The sequence below is a fragment of the Myodes glareolus genome, chromosome 2 (genome assembly GCF_982192425.1).
Source record: "Myodes glareolus chromosome 2, mMyoGla1.1, whole genome shotgun sequence".
NCBI lineage: Eukaryota > Metazoa > Chordata > Mammalia > Rodentia > Cricetidae > Myodes > Myodes glareolus.
Genome location: NC_142027.1, coordinates 67142315 through 67158445, shown reverse-complemented (window position 1 = coordinate 67158445; position 16131 = coordinate 67142315). Strand labels below are relative to the sequence as shown.

General features: G+C 47.4%; 1 protein-coding gene across 21 annotated transcripts in view; it reads right to left on the bottom strand.

Moving 5' to 3' along the window:
- Kalrn (kalirin RhoGEF kinase) overlaps nt 1–16131 on the bottom strand; it is a 598618-nt gene that overhangs the window by 49004 nt on the left and 533483 nt on the right. For all 21 annotated transcript variants that reach the window (XM_048454114.3, XM_048454115.3, XM_048454118.3 and 18 more), the window contains 8 exons: nt 9405–9535; nt 4966–5032; nt 4258–4361; nt 4020–4089; nt 3667–3753; nt 2543–2635; nt 1408–1458; nt 565–642 (listed from right to left, as the gene is read on the bottom strand). In XM_048454114.3, the coding sequence (XP_048310071.3) occupies nt 565–642; nt 1408–1458; nt 2543–2635; nt 3667–3753; nt 4020–4089; nt 4258–4361; nt 4966–5032; nt 9405–9535 (681 nt within the window). The remainder of the gene's footprint in view (nt 1–564; nt 643–1407; nt 1459–2542; nt 2636–3666; nt 3754–4019; nt 4090–4257; nt 4362–4965; nt 5033–9404; nt 9536–16131) is intronic.

Genomic DNA, 16131 nt, shown 5'->3' with positions numbered 1-16131 from the left:
GAGTGAGACTGGGAGGAGACCCTTCCTCACGGTGCCCAGGCCTCAGACTGGTGAGGAGGGAGCCTCTGATGTAGAGTGTGTTCTGCTATGGCAGCTCTTCCAGACCAGTGTGTTCTCTGGACAAAATCTTCCCTTAAGACTTGTTCCCTTGTCAAGGAACAGAAATGTGTGATATCTTAAACATTCGCTGATCTAAAACTCCAACCACGATACAGACTTCTAGAAAAGGCCCGCCCCTGAAGAAGAGTTCATTTCCCCACTTGGGTTCCTAGCTTATCACACATCCCACAGATCCTTGCTTTTCTTAATCAGGAGGAAGGAGGAGGAGACTGTGGCTCAAGCAGTCCCAAGGAACTCTGTACCTTCCCAATCCCCTTGGAATTCTGACCCCCCAGTTTGGTCAAAAGCATATTCCTGCCTTATTACTGAACTTCTGCAATAGTTCCATCTTCCAGATCTATGAACTGGAGGGGCTGTGGCGGGGTGCATGACGGCTTCAAAGGGAAGGACCTCTGTGGCCTGGCTCCTGTCTAGGGGGGCTTAGCAGCACTTTGGAGGGCTCACCTCAAAGCCCTGCAGGCGTCCCAGGTTCATCATGTCATTGCAGCGTTTGGGAACAAGGCACATTAACTCCACCGCTTTCTGTGGGAAAGAACACATCACTCAGGATGGGGGAACAGGATTCAGTAGGAAACTCGCAAATTCAGGGCTGGGAGGAGGAACTTATCTCCCCTAGGCCCTTTGTTTTCAGAGAGGGTGCGGTCCCTCTCTGCTCACTCTCAGAGGGCTGTGTGGAATTTTAGATAGGACAGGCTGGTACTGGCACAAGGGCTCCACATCAGAGTGACAACGCATGGGGAGACAGGTCACCTGGCCCATCCTTTTTCTACCTCTCACTTTTTTTTTTTTTTAAAACTTTTCTGTGTTGCTTTCAGAATGTCCAAGCAACAGCTTAGCCTGGTTGTTAAAACACGGGCGGTTCTGACCTAAAATAACCTGCCAGGAATGGCTGCAACCTCTTTGGCTTAAAATAATCCCTATGGTGGCACAAAAGAACCATTTAGGGGGTAATCCTCAGTGTGTGCTGGGGGGATGGAAATGGAATAATTTGTGTGTTAGGGTCAAAAGGCACTTGGAGTCAGGGACAAAGTTGCATAATGGATCTCTGCAATTTTATTCAGTGTCAAATGTCACCCTCTCTCTATATATCCAGCAAGAGCCCCAGACATTAGTGGGCTCCGCTCTGGGCTGGCCCAGGACAGGATTCTGGAATTCTCAGAGACACTCAGTGCTTGCTGAGTAAGAGGGGAGTGGCTTGGACCCTGGACCTTCTGATCACCTTTTCCCTTTGGGGACGAGACACTGGACAGTCCCTAAGAACAGCAAGCATTACAAGCAGAAACCTACCTCAATATCTGAACACTCCAAACCAGCCTTCTCGCTGTATCGCAGGAAGTCCTGGCAAGGAAGGGCGTGGGAGGGTGAATCAGAGAGTAAAATAGCCAGAGAGCCATAAAAGAAAACTTATCGTAAAAATGCAACAACACCCCAAAGACTTTCCTCCACGGTGAAGGTGGCGATGCTTTGTAGTGGTCGAGAAATGAAATGGCATGAGTCATGTTTGACACTGAGAGAGGCTCCGGAATACGACAGCTAAGGATGGGAGAAGGGACAGAGGGGAGGAGAGCCGCACCGTGACAAGACAGACAGGAGGAAGTCGAGTCTTTCCTTTCCACTTGACCTCCTGTTTCCAGAAGAAAACACTTCAAGCTAAGTTGTTTAGTATATGATCAGATCTTAGGGACTATGGAAGGTCTATAGGGACCCCCTTTCCCTTCCCTTTTACTTTATCCTTCCTTCCTTCCTTCCTTCTTTCCTTCCTTTCATTTTTTGCTTTTGTTTTCTAGAGACAGGGTTTCTCTGCATTGCTTTGGAGCCTGTCCTTGAACTCACTCTGTAGACCAGGCTGGCCTGGAACTCACAGAGATCCACCTGCCTCTGCTTCTGAGATCAAAGGCATGCACCACCACCCCCTGGCTCTATGTCATTCTTATACTCTTGTTATTTCTGAGGGTTTTGTTGCTACTTGTTTGAGATAGGGTCTCCCTCCATGGCCCAGGCTGGCTACATGCTCATGACCTTCTGCTTTCATGTCCTGAATGCTAGGAGCACAGACGGTGGCACCGTGCCTGGCTTATACTTTAGTTTTCAAAAGCACTGAGTTTATGGCTATAATAAAGGGAGAAGAGGGACTCAGGGTGGAGATACTGTATAGATCTGGGGCCCTAGGCTCAGCTCCCCAAGTGAAAGAGGAAAGAGAAAGGGAGAGAGGTGTGGGGAGGACAATAAATTAGAGAAAGAAAAACAAGTAGCAAGCAACCTTAAGGGCAGAAACAAGGGCCATGCAAGATTCAGGCACAGGCTGACAGAGCAACTAGCCGTTTTCCAGGCTGAAGGGCAGCGGTACTCCCAACTGCTATGCCCACTGCCCCAGTCTGAGGAGACACTTCTCCAGTCTGGACCCAGGCGCCCAGCTTCTTACCTTGAGTAGCAACTGGTACTTGGTTATTCTCTGAATGGGCTTGATCAGGAAGTCACTAAGGGTCAGCCTTTGATTGATCTCTTGTTTTACCTCCTGAAACACAAAGGTTCAAAGGGGTGAGTGACTCAAGCTCTCCAGAAAAACTGGAGAATCTTCCAACTACAACTGCCTACCCCTGTCATTCACGAGCTAGGTGTCACACAGCCCCAAGGCCTTGCTTGGCTCCTGCATTTTCACAGTGAGCACTGTATACCATGGTCCTCTGAAACACGTACTGTGTTCTCTCTACCACTCCAGGGCAGAATCAGGTGAGGGCTTCCCCTCAGACACAGGGTGGGTCAAACACTCAGGGTCCTTCCTAAGGGATGCTGTTGCCTCTTCACCCACAGAAGAAATCCTGCCAGGCTGGGGGCATCCACATACTTGGAGGTGCTGGACATAGAACGATCTTAGAAACAAAGGATCTCAAGGCTTGGGATGCTGTGTGGGGGTCAAGTTCTATGGTGCGAGGGACCAACTCTAATGCTAGCTAGAGGCTGAGAACAAAAGCTGACTATGAGGGGCCTGGAGAGATGGCTCAGCAGTTAAGGGCACTGGCTGCTCTTCCAGAGGACCTGGGTTCAATCCCCGGGACCCACACAGCAGCTCACAACTGTCTGTAACTCCATTCCAGGGCATCCGGCATGCTCACACAGACATACATGCAGGGAAAACCACCAATGCACAGAAAATAAAAGTCAATTTTTTTTTTTAAAAGCTGACTGTGAAATGGCGAGTCCTTTAACCAGGGGAAAGCAATTAGCAACAGTCCCAGGGGCAGGTGGGGAAGATGGTGGCCGCAATCTGCTCAGGGGTCATATGAGAAGAACAAGAGCGTCCAGAGATGGTCTGTGATGGAATCTTTCTGTACACCGGGGCTTGGCAACAGTGTGTCCACAGAGGCACCCCAGGGCTTCTTCAAGCAAAGGTGCCTATGCGGATGGAGCTGAGAAGCTAAGGGCTCTGTGGGGGAATGTTTCCTGTCATGAAGGCCAGTGGTGGGGGCGCCTGTGGGTAGAGGATCTGGGGTGTGTTTCAATGTGGCTGCCGTGGCCTGAGTGGCTCACCCATGAGAAATTGCTCACCTCAAAGTAGGCATCGTATTCGGCCACGATGTACTCGGAGCGTGGCTTGTTCTGGCAGTACCACACATAGATGTGCAGCTTCCGCTCCTGGGACAGCAGAAAATGTGACAATCAGGCACCTGGCTTTCTCTCACCCCGCCCCCTCCTCAGAGTCAAGAGCAGTTAAGGACAAGGAATGGTCACATGAAGGAAAGAACAGGGCAGTGAAATGGCCAAGTGTGTTAAAAAACCAAAACCAAAACTAAAACCAGAGTGCTGAGAGAGAGTAAACCAGGAAGAACCGAAGAGAGCAGGAGTTTTAGAAAGAGTGGTTGGCATCCAGGGAGATGGGAGACAGCCAGGCTCACACTCACGTGCTTAATGAAGAGCTGGGCCAGTCGGTCTTGCTCCTGGATACATTTTTCCAGTTCAGCCAGGAAAAAACTAAAAGGTAAGAGGAGAAGGAAGTCGTACTTCTTGGACAGACACCATCTCTCAAGAATGAAATGAATGATGGGAGGGCTCCCATCAAACACCCCACCCTCAGATGCGGGGGGCCCGCCCATCAGATGGGGGGGCAGATGCTCCATTCTCGGGTGGCTCGGAACTTACTCTTTGTGCCAGTCATAAATCTGGTGGATGTTTCCAAACACCATCTTGTCCTTTCCTCGCATATCCTCAGGGACCCCCTTCTCTTCTATTCTCTTCATGAAGCCCTGCACAACAGAGGTGACGTCAGCAGAAGACTTTACAGACAGCGTTCTGGGCCAAGCCCCATCCCTCGGCATCCGTGTCAGCCCACATGCCATGTGGGGATCTGAAGACAGCACTAGGGTGGCTTCTCCCACTCAACCAGGCCCCAGCTCCCTCTACACACATTAAAATATTTCCTTCCTTCCTCCCTTTCTTTCTTCTTTCCTTCCTTCCCTCCTTCCTTCCTTTTTTAGACAGGGTTTCTCTGTATAGCTCTGACTGTCCTGAAACTTTCTCTGTAGATCAACTTATCCTTGAACCCAGAGATCCACCTGCCTCTGTCTCCTGAGTGCTGGGATTAAAGGTATGTGCCTCCTCTCCCCCCAAACATTAAAATGCTTCAAGAAGAAAACAAAACTCCGCATCCACATTTTGTCTGAATTCTACTATTTTTATTTTCATTTCTGCAAAGCTCCATAAAGTTCAATATGTACAGTCAATAGGTTAAGGCACCTGGGCCCAGGTAGGGTCCAATTTGCTCCTGACCAGGTGACCAGGTATATATATACACATACATACATACATACATACATACATACATACCCACCCCTGCTGCCATCTGCTTACCTCCACCACAATGCCCAGGTCCTTGACGTAATCCTTCTCAGTCTGCACCAGCTCATTCAGGACAAACCTGAGCAAGAGTTAAAGACAGCAAGGTTCCTATTCACTATCAAGCAAGGAATTTCCACTGTTACAATCACAGGAACGTGATTTCAGAAAACTTAACACAATACCACAGTCAAGACTCTCACATAGCACACTAGCAAGATGCCTTCAGCACACATGGAGACACATTGATGAGACGAGGGTGCAAGGCTTGGGAGAGCTGTCCCCAGGGGTCACAATAGTCAGGTGAGCGGGGGAGTGTACCCATTACTTTTCTTCCCTCCCCCAAGACAAGGTCTCATGTTTCCCAAGCTGCCCTCAATTTCCCTAGACAGCCAAAGACAATCATGATGTTATGCTCCTCCTGCCTCTGCCTCCTGAGTGTCGGGATTAGAGATGTGTGTTGCACAGCCAGTGTTATGCAGTGCTGGGTATTGAACCGGGGACTTTGTACATGCAAGGCAAGCGCTCGATGAACAAGGCTACACTCCAACCCCGCTTTCAGAAACACAGGATGAAAAGAACGATAACCGCTTTTTTGCAAAACTGAGTTATGAAAGCGTTGAGGCCAAGGGATCAACATGAGACTTTTAGTCCTTTCTTTTAGCTCCGTTCTTATCTTAGCAAGAGAAGAAAGACATTCGTGTGTTAACCAGTCTTGAAAGGCTGTGGAGATATTGAGTAAAGCTTCTATAATACATAATCTCCACTTATTCAGGAATGTATCCATGGTAACTGACCTGGAAAATCCTCAGTCAAGGTCAAAGAACCTAGTTGACTGCAGATATGACATGTTCAGAACTTTGAACACAGCATTCCCTACCCCATGATGTGGGATGGATAATGACAAGAGCATTTGCCTTTCTGGGTTCTTGATGAATTACTTTTATGTCCTAGAGCATTTATTACATACCAGTTACCCCATCTGGGTTTCCTCATGCCTATAACAAGACAGGGATTGTAAAATCCTATCATCTAGATACTGAGATAAATGGGAAGGTTAGGGGGCTTGTCCAAACCTACAAAGGGAAGAGCATTAAGGATCCAAAGACCATCCTTTCCTAGTAATCTACCGCCTAGGGAACAGACCAGTCAGGCCTCTGGCATCCCTGAGTATCCACCCAAACCACTTCCTTTCTTCAGTTCTGAGAGTCAAACGCTGAACAGAAGACACTGTGGTTATGCACAGGGTCCTGAGGTCCTGTGTTTACAGGAGTCGGAAAGAGTTTTGCCTGGAGGCACACCAGGACATTTTATTTTGGCCCAATTGACAGAAGGGATGGCACTCCGAGATGTCAAAGAGGAGCGGTAACTGTTACAACCCAGCAAGTGTTCTAACCCAGGAAACAATTCAACTTCAATGCTTTTCTCCAGAGCGCAGAGAAGCTCCTGAGGCAGGGCCTCAGAGCGCATGGAGGTAGCAAAGAACACATGCTTGCTTTATCAGCGTGCTCAGCACTTCCAGCTGCTTCTCTCCCGCCAACACACGATCCTGTGTTTCAGGCCACAGGAAGGAGCTGGAGAGGGCAAATAGAAGCCTTCAGATGTATCTTTAGCATGGGCCAAGTTACTTCCTGGAAGACAGTGGTAAGAGAAAACCCACAGGAAAATGAGAGTGGGAATTTGGGGCTGGGCTGGCCCTTTGAGAGGAGGGCCAGTGCCCTGTCTCCGGGTACCGATATTTTTATCTTCAGTTGTTTGCTGAGCAATGGAGGTTGTCTTGGTTTTGAAGCCTCTAGGAAAGGGGACTGCACTGGGTTCCCATGAAGGGCCAATGAAGTCCCGGGAAGATGAGACATCATAAAAGAAGTCTACCTGGTGTAGTGGGGGAGCCCACCTAACATCTCAGTACTTGAGAGGCAGGAGAATTAAGAGTTTAGGCCAGCCTGGGCTCCATAACAAGACTCCTTCAGAAAACAAAACAAAACTAGGTTGGTATACACGCTTTCCAAGACACCTCATGACTAACTGGCAAATGAGTTGGAAAAATGCAATTCTTTTCCATGTCCAATCCCTACAGTAAATGAATGATAGTCTTTGGTCTACCTAAAGTTTTTTCAGCTCCACATGGACTTTGTATTAGTTAGCTAGTTATCTTTTTTGGTATGACTAAATGCCTGAAAAAAGCAACATTGATGTTTAGCCCAGTTTCTTCTTGCTTCCTTTCTATGCAGTACAGAACTCCATCCCATGGGATGGTACCACACATGCTTAGGGTCACTCTTCTGGAAGTATCTTTACAGATGGACCCAGAATTGCGTTTCCCTGGCGGTTCTTGTCCACTTAAGCTGACAGTGAAGATTAAGCATCTTGTAACTGCCCCCTTAAACGCTGGTAGAGGATGGGTGGCCTTCCACAGAGAATTCTGAGCTTTGGCACTGGCTGGCCCCACTACTAAGACACTGTTCCTCCATGGCGAGGTCCTTGCCTCTTCCCGCTCTCTGTGCGAGCCCGGAAAAAGTGGTTTCAAACTGCAGCACAGCCTTTCCCGTGCTTGATTTTCTTTAGCCTGCTCTGTTTTCTTTCTTCTCCAGGTTCCAACCTACTACTTAATTTATTTTGTTTGTCTGATTTCTCCCATTAGAATGTAAACCTGCCACAAGCGAATATTCTGTTGTTGCTATTGTTTGTCTTATCCATTGATTTATCCACTGGCGAGACAGAAGATTTGCTCAACGGGCAACTGGTGAGTAGATGGCCAAAACTGGAGGGCATCAAGTCCATTCTGAGTGTCTTCCTCCTTCTGGACAAAGGCCACCTGAAATCTTCTTCCCATGTAGCTCTCACTTAGCTCTTTGGTGTCCTCCTGCCATCTGACAGAGCCTCCAAGGTCTACACCGCCACTTCTAGCCTCTTAGAGTATTTACAACCACACCGCTTCATCTGCTCTTTCATTCTTGCCATGAAGTTCAGCAGGTTAGTGTGAGGACGTAAACAGTAAGAGACATTCAACAGGTCGTTTCTCAAGGGAATTCAGGATATGGAAAGTGGAGGGTTTGATGAGAATCGGATGAGAGACAAGCGATGGGTACAGATGGCTAAAAAGCAACAAGTGTTTCTAGCTTGTTCTAACAAGATCAAACAACATCTCCTTTGGATAATGACGTAAGTGCTACGCAGGCCCATTCAGTCAGAGAGACAACTGAAGGCACTGGTTCTTCCAAGGACCACCCATTACCTCACAGGTCACTTTCCTGATAGGAGCTTCACTTCCCTGACATAAGCCAGGCTTCATCTTGACAAAGGACTGGAACCAGTTCCGGTCCCCTCCCCACCCCGCTAGTGTCCTGACCACAGGAGAAGCTGGGGGAGAGCACGTGCTGGACAAGGCCCAGAAAACCTCACTTTGGAGATGACAGCTCATTTGCTAAATTCTTGGGATCCTCCTGACCCTTAAAGGGCTCTGGGGGTGAACACAGGTACTAGTTTACACAACACTTGCTCCTTTTCATGGTGTGGTGACAGCCCTGCTTTGAAACCAGGCTCTCTAAGATGTTAGCACTTCTGCTTCCAAGGAAACAAAGCCCTAAATGTTTACTCTGCATATCTGCCAGCAGCAAAAGGACTTGGCTTCAGTTATTTCTGCTCATTCTTGTGTCTGTGGCCTGGCGGATGTAAACGAGAAGACCCTTCACAGCTGCCGAAGAACCCATTCTGAGTGTCCCTCACAACCTCACACCCTGAGTTACTGGCAGCTTGCTTCCAGAGGACTCAACTCCAAAGGAGGCAACTTAAGTTCTGGAAGGGCTCTGTTTCTGCTTTGCGGATGTTCAGAGTGGTCCTCAGTATCTCAAACACCAGGAGACTGACTCTGCATCAAGGTAGAGGACTCAAACCTTACACGCGTTTGTTTACAAGCATGTGGGTGTTTACAAGATGTGAATTGCATCTTACCACTAGTCATTCGAAGCAGAGGAGGTTCTTGCAGAACGAAACCTACAAATGGATGTGAAGCCCAGGGAGAAGAAGCAGAAACGGGCCCCACCAGGCAGAGAGCCTCTCCTACGCATCTCTTACTTACTGAACCTGGGGGGGGCATCTCTTCAGACCATCTCCACCAGACTTCTGCCACAGTCAGGGACTCTCTGGTACTGTAGACCCATGGTAACTCTCCCAGTTCTCTGAATCCTATTTTCTTTCAGCATGTTTTACAGTTATATTATATCTTGGTTATAACCACACTTGTTAGTAACAGCTATCTCACAGAATATACCCCAGCCCAAGCTTCATTAAGATTAATCATAATTATTATTATTCAAAGTGGCTTACTGATATCAGTGATGCACTGTACAGACCTGGTCATCTTCTAGAAAGGATGAAAGTAGTGGGACAGCATGGGACCCCCTGGCCACTGCGCAGCACACACATGTACCAGGGTGGGGTGGAGAGTCACTTACATCCTGCCTCTCAGCGCCTTGGCTTTCTGTTCTTCTTCCAGGTTTCTAGGAGGTGTGGGAGGGGTCATCCCCTCATTCAGGCAGCCTGTGGGGTCCTTCAAGCTCCCCCGATAAGAGCCTCCTTCCAGAGTCTAAAAAGAGAAGGATAAATAGTCTTAGAGCGAACACTGGTGAGTTATTTGCAAGCTCCGTGTCTGTCCAGTCTAGCCACAGGCAATATGAAAATCAACAGCGAAACATTGGGAGATCAGAGACCAGCCAACTGCCCAGACATAATGAAATTGTCACGGCGACTTATCTCTGGGTGAGGGCTCCAGCAGGAAAGCTAACCACTGGGATTCTAAACCAAATATGGCATTGGAAATGGAAAACCAGTCGTAGGACCACTTCATGCAAATTGATAAGCAAAGGGAAGTGACAGAGCTAGGTGGCGGAAATCATACTTTGTTACATAAACAGCAATACTTTGGAAGAAGACAATGAGATGCAGTCAAGAAAGAGCCAGCAGCAGTGGCCTTTTCTAAAAACATCTTTGTTAAGGTTATTTAACAAGAGCTTTCTTTTACTAATCCTCATTTCTGTTAACCAAGGTGCTACTTAACTTAAAAAAAAATCAGGAAATGGATTAATACAGCGCTCTAGAAGCAGCTGAGAAAAGGAGCCTTAGGCCTAGCTCCAGGTCTGACGGGCACAGTGTATTCTTGCAAGGGACATGAAACTGTCCTGTAGGTCCCTGGCTTTTCAGATCAGATTCTCCATTTTGGCAAACTTTTAAGGAACAGAGATGATACTTGTACAAACTCCAGGAAAAGTTCAAAGTGCCGCACAGGTGAGTCTCTCTCTGTGGCTGGCATTGGTAACAGTGACATACTCAGACCATATCATACTCAAGTTGTAACTGGTAGTAGGAACATACTCTCTGGGGCCAAACTAACATTTTAATGTATTAAGTTTATTTGCTTAATGTATATTTAGGATATCATCATATAGGTCTTTGAAGATTTTTTAAAATTAATTTTGGCTGACATCTATGCAATAAATTTTAGTTCTTTTCACTGCCCATTACCCCATTTCATCCCCCGCTTCTCTGTTAAAACTCTTCTCATCTCTGAGTGCGACTCACAAAGACATAGGGCTGTCTCATGAGCAAGGGTGGGAGGTTATTTATTTGAGTATAAGCAACTTAGCAGTGGCTACACCACTGAAGAAAGTGACATCTTCCCCAAGTAACTGTTAATAGTTGTTGGGGACAGGGGCTTAGAAGTCCTTCCCCCTTTCATGATGAAATGTTGCTGGGTCTAATCCTGTACCGATCTTGTGTAGTCAGATTTTTCTTTGAGACACCAACTCACAAATGACAACATAGAGAATTAATAAATTATGAAAGTTCAGTCTTAGCTTAGGCTTGTCCCGCTAGCTCTAATAATTTAAATTAACCTGATCTTATTACAATATGTTTTACCATGTGGCTTTTTACCTTTCTTTCATTCTGTATGTCTGACTCCCTCCATGTCTCATTGGCACCTCCTCTGCCTTTTGATTATCTTCTCTTCTTCCTTTCTCTCTACAGATGTCCCGCCTAAACCTCCTGCCTAGGTATTGGCTATTCAGCTTTTTATTACACAGCAATACACCTTCACACAGTATACAAATATCCCACCACAGGCTTGTCAGATAACCATAGTTGCTTTGAATTCATGGGTACAAGAGGCATGCCATGTCTAGAAGACAAGGTTCTGCAACATCCCACCCCATCTTCCAACCCTTCCATTCTTTTCAACCCCTTGTTCCCTGAGCCTGAGAGCTGGGCTGTATGGAATGCAAGTACCCTGGGCAGAGAGACCACCCAGAGACACTAAGCATTTGGTTCTGGGGATTGGTAGAAGCAATGCAGAGAGACAGTAATCCTAGAGATCAAGATCAAGGTGGGCATCTATAACACAAGCATGAAAGACACATGTCAGCTACCTAAGGCACCTGACTGTGCCAGCCCCTATGGTTTCTAAAGGCTTCATTTAGTAGTCTTTGGAAACACCAGGCCTAAGACACAAGCCACAGAGATCAAAAAGTGCGAAGCTCAGAGGTGGTAGAACAAAAGGCGGTGGCTGGTCTGCACTTGGGAGCATCCATCACTGGCTCTCTCAGCTGCTGAATTTTAACAGAAGCCAAACAGAGGCAGAAAAGAACATTCCAGGGAAATGAGTCAAAGCAAATGTGGTACCCAGTAGGTGAAACGATGGGGAATATTAAGACTTGAGTCTTTAAAATTTAATGTTGAACAGTGACATCAGCCTTCTCCCCCACTCCCCAAATTGGTAGACTATGCCAAGGTTCAAACACAAATCTGTTGCCAACCCTAGAATTAAAAGTACAGACGGTGTCTTCCAACTTGAGAGAGACAACTACTTTCCACTTGACATAAAGGTGTTTACAGAACAAGTAATCAACCGTGGTTGCTGTTATATCCAGAGCAGCAGTATAGGCTAAAAATAAAGAAAGGTCGAGAAGGGTTGAGCTACATTTATAGATACAGGATTCGTAGCCTGCTATTAAGGAAATTAGAATGTCTGGTGCTGAGGCCCGACAAGCCAGTGGACAGGCAGCTTTCCAGTACATGTCCCCTGGTGCCATCACCAGAGACAGGCTCCAGCACAGATGGACCCAGCTGGGGACGGATCTGATTAGTATCTTTTACTTCCCATCTCTCTCACTGTCCTGTTGTGGCCTTTGTTCTGCGGCCTGTTGGCTGGTGGGAAGGTGAGTGCCAGGCCCAGCAAGCAGGCCGCTGTCTCTGGGGTGCAAGGCATAACCAGCTTGGCATGGTTCAATCTGTCTACAGAGTGAAGGGTAGGAGCTCCATGTGCCACACAGGAATATCCGTTTTTCCCTCTTGACTTTGTTTGAGCAAAGAAGCCTGGTTATCTCTTGGGGAGGACTCTGGTCCAGTCAGGAGAGTGTCACAGTGAAAGGGGAATAAAGGACCCGACCTAGTTTTTGTGCTGGGCAGCCTGCCTGGAACGAGGGAGCTGGCTCTCTTGCTGGTCACAATTCCAGAGTGACCCCCTATGAGGACTCAGCTGCCTGCGCTAAAGCTGGATGCAGGGACCCAGCCTAGGGCCACCAGGGTAACCTGTCATCAGTGCTGTCCCCAGGAGGAAAGAGACAGGGGTTGCCAGTCTGTCTTCATAGTCAAAACTTCTGCCCCACCTGTGGTTCAGGGCCACAGCATCCAGCAGATAAAAGAGAAGTGAACAAGGAAGGAACAACATAAGCTCCTAAGGCTAATCCAAGGTCAGGGGCTAGAAATGCAAAGAGGATTCAAATAGATGGCTTATAACAGAGGAAGGCCACTGTCCTGGGGATGTGAACGTGTTCCCTAGTCCCTGGGACTTGGGGTACATGCCCTCCCTCTGCTCCAGTGAGCACTTTCATTCTCTCTGCTCACCGCTCATCACACAGCATAGCAATCAATGCCTTATTTGTACAAAAACAAAAACAAGCATCTATGATATTAAAGGCTGAATACTTGAAAATGCTGGAGAAATGGGGCTGAGTAGGAGTCTTGGACCTTCATGATCTAACGCACATCGGGTGTACCGACAGAAGGACATGGGGGAGAGCAAAAGGGCCAGGTGGCTCCAGCGCGGGAGGGAGAGAGCAGAGAAGGACTTCATGGAAACGGAGAAGCTCAGTGAGGTTATCCCTGTGATGTTCTGGGGGATTGGCCCAGACTCCCCAGAGGTCCCCAGATTCAGGGATGCTCAAGTCCCTTATAAAATGGCTTAGTGTTTTCATATAACTTACATTCATTCTCCTATATAGTTAACTAATTTCTGTACTATTTTTAGTATAAAATATAATGTAAATGCCATGCAATGATTGTTACACTGTCTTGCTTAGGGACCAGTGACAAGAAAAAAAAAGTCAATACATGTTCAGTGCAGATGCCATCTTCCCCCAAAGATTTCTGATCTGAGCTTGGGTGAAGCCACAGAAGAGGAACACAAGGATGTGAAGGGCTGGCTGTTCTGAGATATTAAGTGGGGGGAAAGACTTCGCTGGATAGAGCAACGGGAGAGCAGTCCCGGCAGGGACTGCACTGTGAGAAAGGTCATGGAGTGGAATCACATGGGATGAGCTAAAAACCTGCAGCAGGTAGAACTGGATGTGTGTGCAGAGGGTCTGGCAGAAGACTGTGTTAGTGAGTGGGGTGTGTGTGTGTGTGTGTGTGTGTGTGTGTGTGTGTGGTGTGCGCATGCACTCTAGTGAGTAGGGGTGGGTGCTAGTGAGCAGGGGGTGGGCGGGAACCAGAGAAGGAAGAACTGACTTCACAAGGAATGACATCAGGTCCTGGAGACACAGAGATGACATCTTAAAGAGCCTGTCCGGAGCAATTAAGCAGGAGAGTAACGTTGGACTTAAGTTTTAGAAAGATCACTCTCAACACTCCAAAGAGCTTTTCATGTTACACGAAAATGTTTCTGACCGAACAACAAAGGAGAGCGGAATTGAAAATCTCAATACTATGATTACATTAATGGCCAAAGGCTCTGAAAGAAACACATGAAACCCTGACACTGAATGTATCCAGATGATGATCTCTGCTCAGACTCTTGTCGTTTTTCCTGAATGAGCATATATAATACTTTCATTAAGTGTTTTAAAAGGCAAGGCATCCCTTTGCCAATCACACAGAGAGATGCCAGACTAAACTCCAGGAGGGACTGACAGCAACTGTACAGGCTGGAGGGCCTCGGAGCGTTAATCTTAGCGTGTGGACTCTAAGGAAGACTCCATGCTGGATTTCAAAACTCAAGTGACTGTCCTGTGGCCTCCTGAGTGGAGATCAAGGCTCATCCAATGAGATAACAGGGAAGTCGCTGGCCCAGCACCAATCACCACGTCAAACAGTCCCCTTAGCTGCTCCCGTTATAGAAACTTCTTCGTCACACCCTTAGGATAGTAATACATAGGGTGGGAAGAAGCAGAGGTCAGGGAAGCAAACAAATCCTGGTCGGTGAGAGCAGAAAGGAAAGGAAACTTCGCCTGCTGTGCGTGGGAGTGAAGGCCGGGATGCTGTTCCTAAGGAGATGAAAGCTAGAACCATCATATCGCACTCCAGCTGGGTGTGGTGGCGCTCGCCTTTAATCCCAGCACTAGGGAGACAGAGACAGGCGGAGCTCTGAGTCGAGGGCACCCTGGTCTACAGAGTGAGTTCCAGGACAGCCAGGGCTACACAGTGAAACCCCGTCTGGGAAACAAAACAAAATTCTGCCTTTTGCCACATTATGGATAAACTTGGAGAACCTGATGCCAAGAGAAATAAGCCAGACACAGAGAAGAGAATGTCACATTATCTCTTATAAGAAAATCTTTTTTAAAGAGTCAAGTTTACATGGAGTCAGAGAATGAAATCGAGGCTACCAGAGGTAGAAGGAGAGGGAGGGGGAGGAAGGGACAATAGAACTCTGCAGGAAAAGGGTACAGATGTGTGACATGAATCGTCCTAGAGATCTAACTCACACCCTGAGGGCTGCACTTAGCATCAGGGACCTCTGTCAAACAGATTTAGGTATTCTCGCCACACAGAAAATAACCATGTGAAATAACAGCGTGGTAACGTGCCTCTCAGTATAGTGAATATGTGTGTGTGTGCGTTTCTCGTGTCGGAAAACTCACATGTAGACACTAATGTACTTTTTAAAAAACATAGACTCTCTCCCTGACAAAAAAAGCATTAGAATTAAGCCATTCTCACCAAGGTCAGCTACAGAGCATCTACACAGTCAAAAAAACTGAGGTGTAGGATCTCCAGGCAAATGATACCCCAAGATGATGATTTGGGGTTTTAACTTTTGTTGTTTTGTTTTGTTTTGTTTTTTTGGATACAGTGTTTCTCTGTGTAACAGCCCCAGCTGTCCTGGAACTCACTCTGCAGACCAGGCTGGCCTTAAACTCATAGAGATCCATATGCCTCTGTCTCCCTTGCCCCTGAGAAGGGCTGGGATTAAAGGCGTGTGTTACCACCAGCGGGCAGGTTCTAAATTTTTTGTTGGAATTCTAACCTTTCCTATTCCGAACTTTACAAATCCTTACCAGAAGGTTACCGGATGGCCCAGGTCCTGAAAACATGCACCCCCAGAAGGGGTATGAGTGGCCACTGCTTCATCTCCTCTAGAATCTGAGCTTGTACTAACTCTACAAGGCTATCGATCAAATGAGAAGATTGATGTGAAGGAACGGCAAAGTTCAGACACACACATACCCTGGCCTGAGCCACATTCTGCCACAAGCGACCCTGGCTGCTCTCAAACCAGCAGAGACAGAGGGTAGAATCTTTCTGAAGCCAACTTGTACGTGTCTCAGGCCCCCTGTGAGAACAAACCACATCTCTCACTGGCCAGCCCTGCTACCTTGGAGGTGGGAGATTATCAAGACGCATGGACTGGGCCATGAGAATAGAGTGGGCTACTTGGGTGTGCCACCAAAACAAGCACCAAGGTGGCTTTTTTTTTTTTTTGGAGGTTCAGTCCTGTGTAACAGGCAGGTGGCAGAACACACTAGACTGTCACATGGCCAGGAAGATATGGCTCCTTAGTCTTGAAGGATGAAACCAAATGATATCATCTACTAAACTGTAACGTTCACCCACGACCAATCTACTGGTTGGCAAGTCCCAAGTCTCCATATCCCACACTAGGTCTTGGAAGCCAGAGACAACACAGAT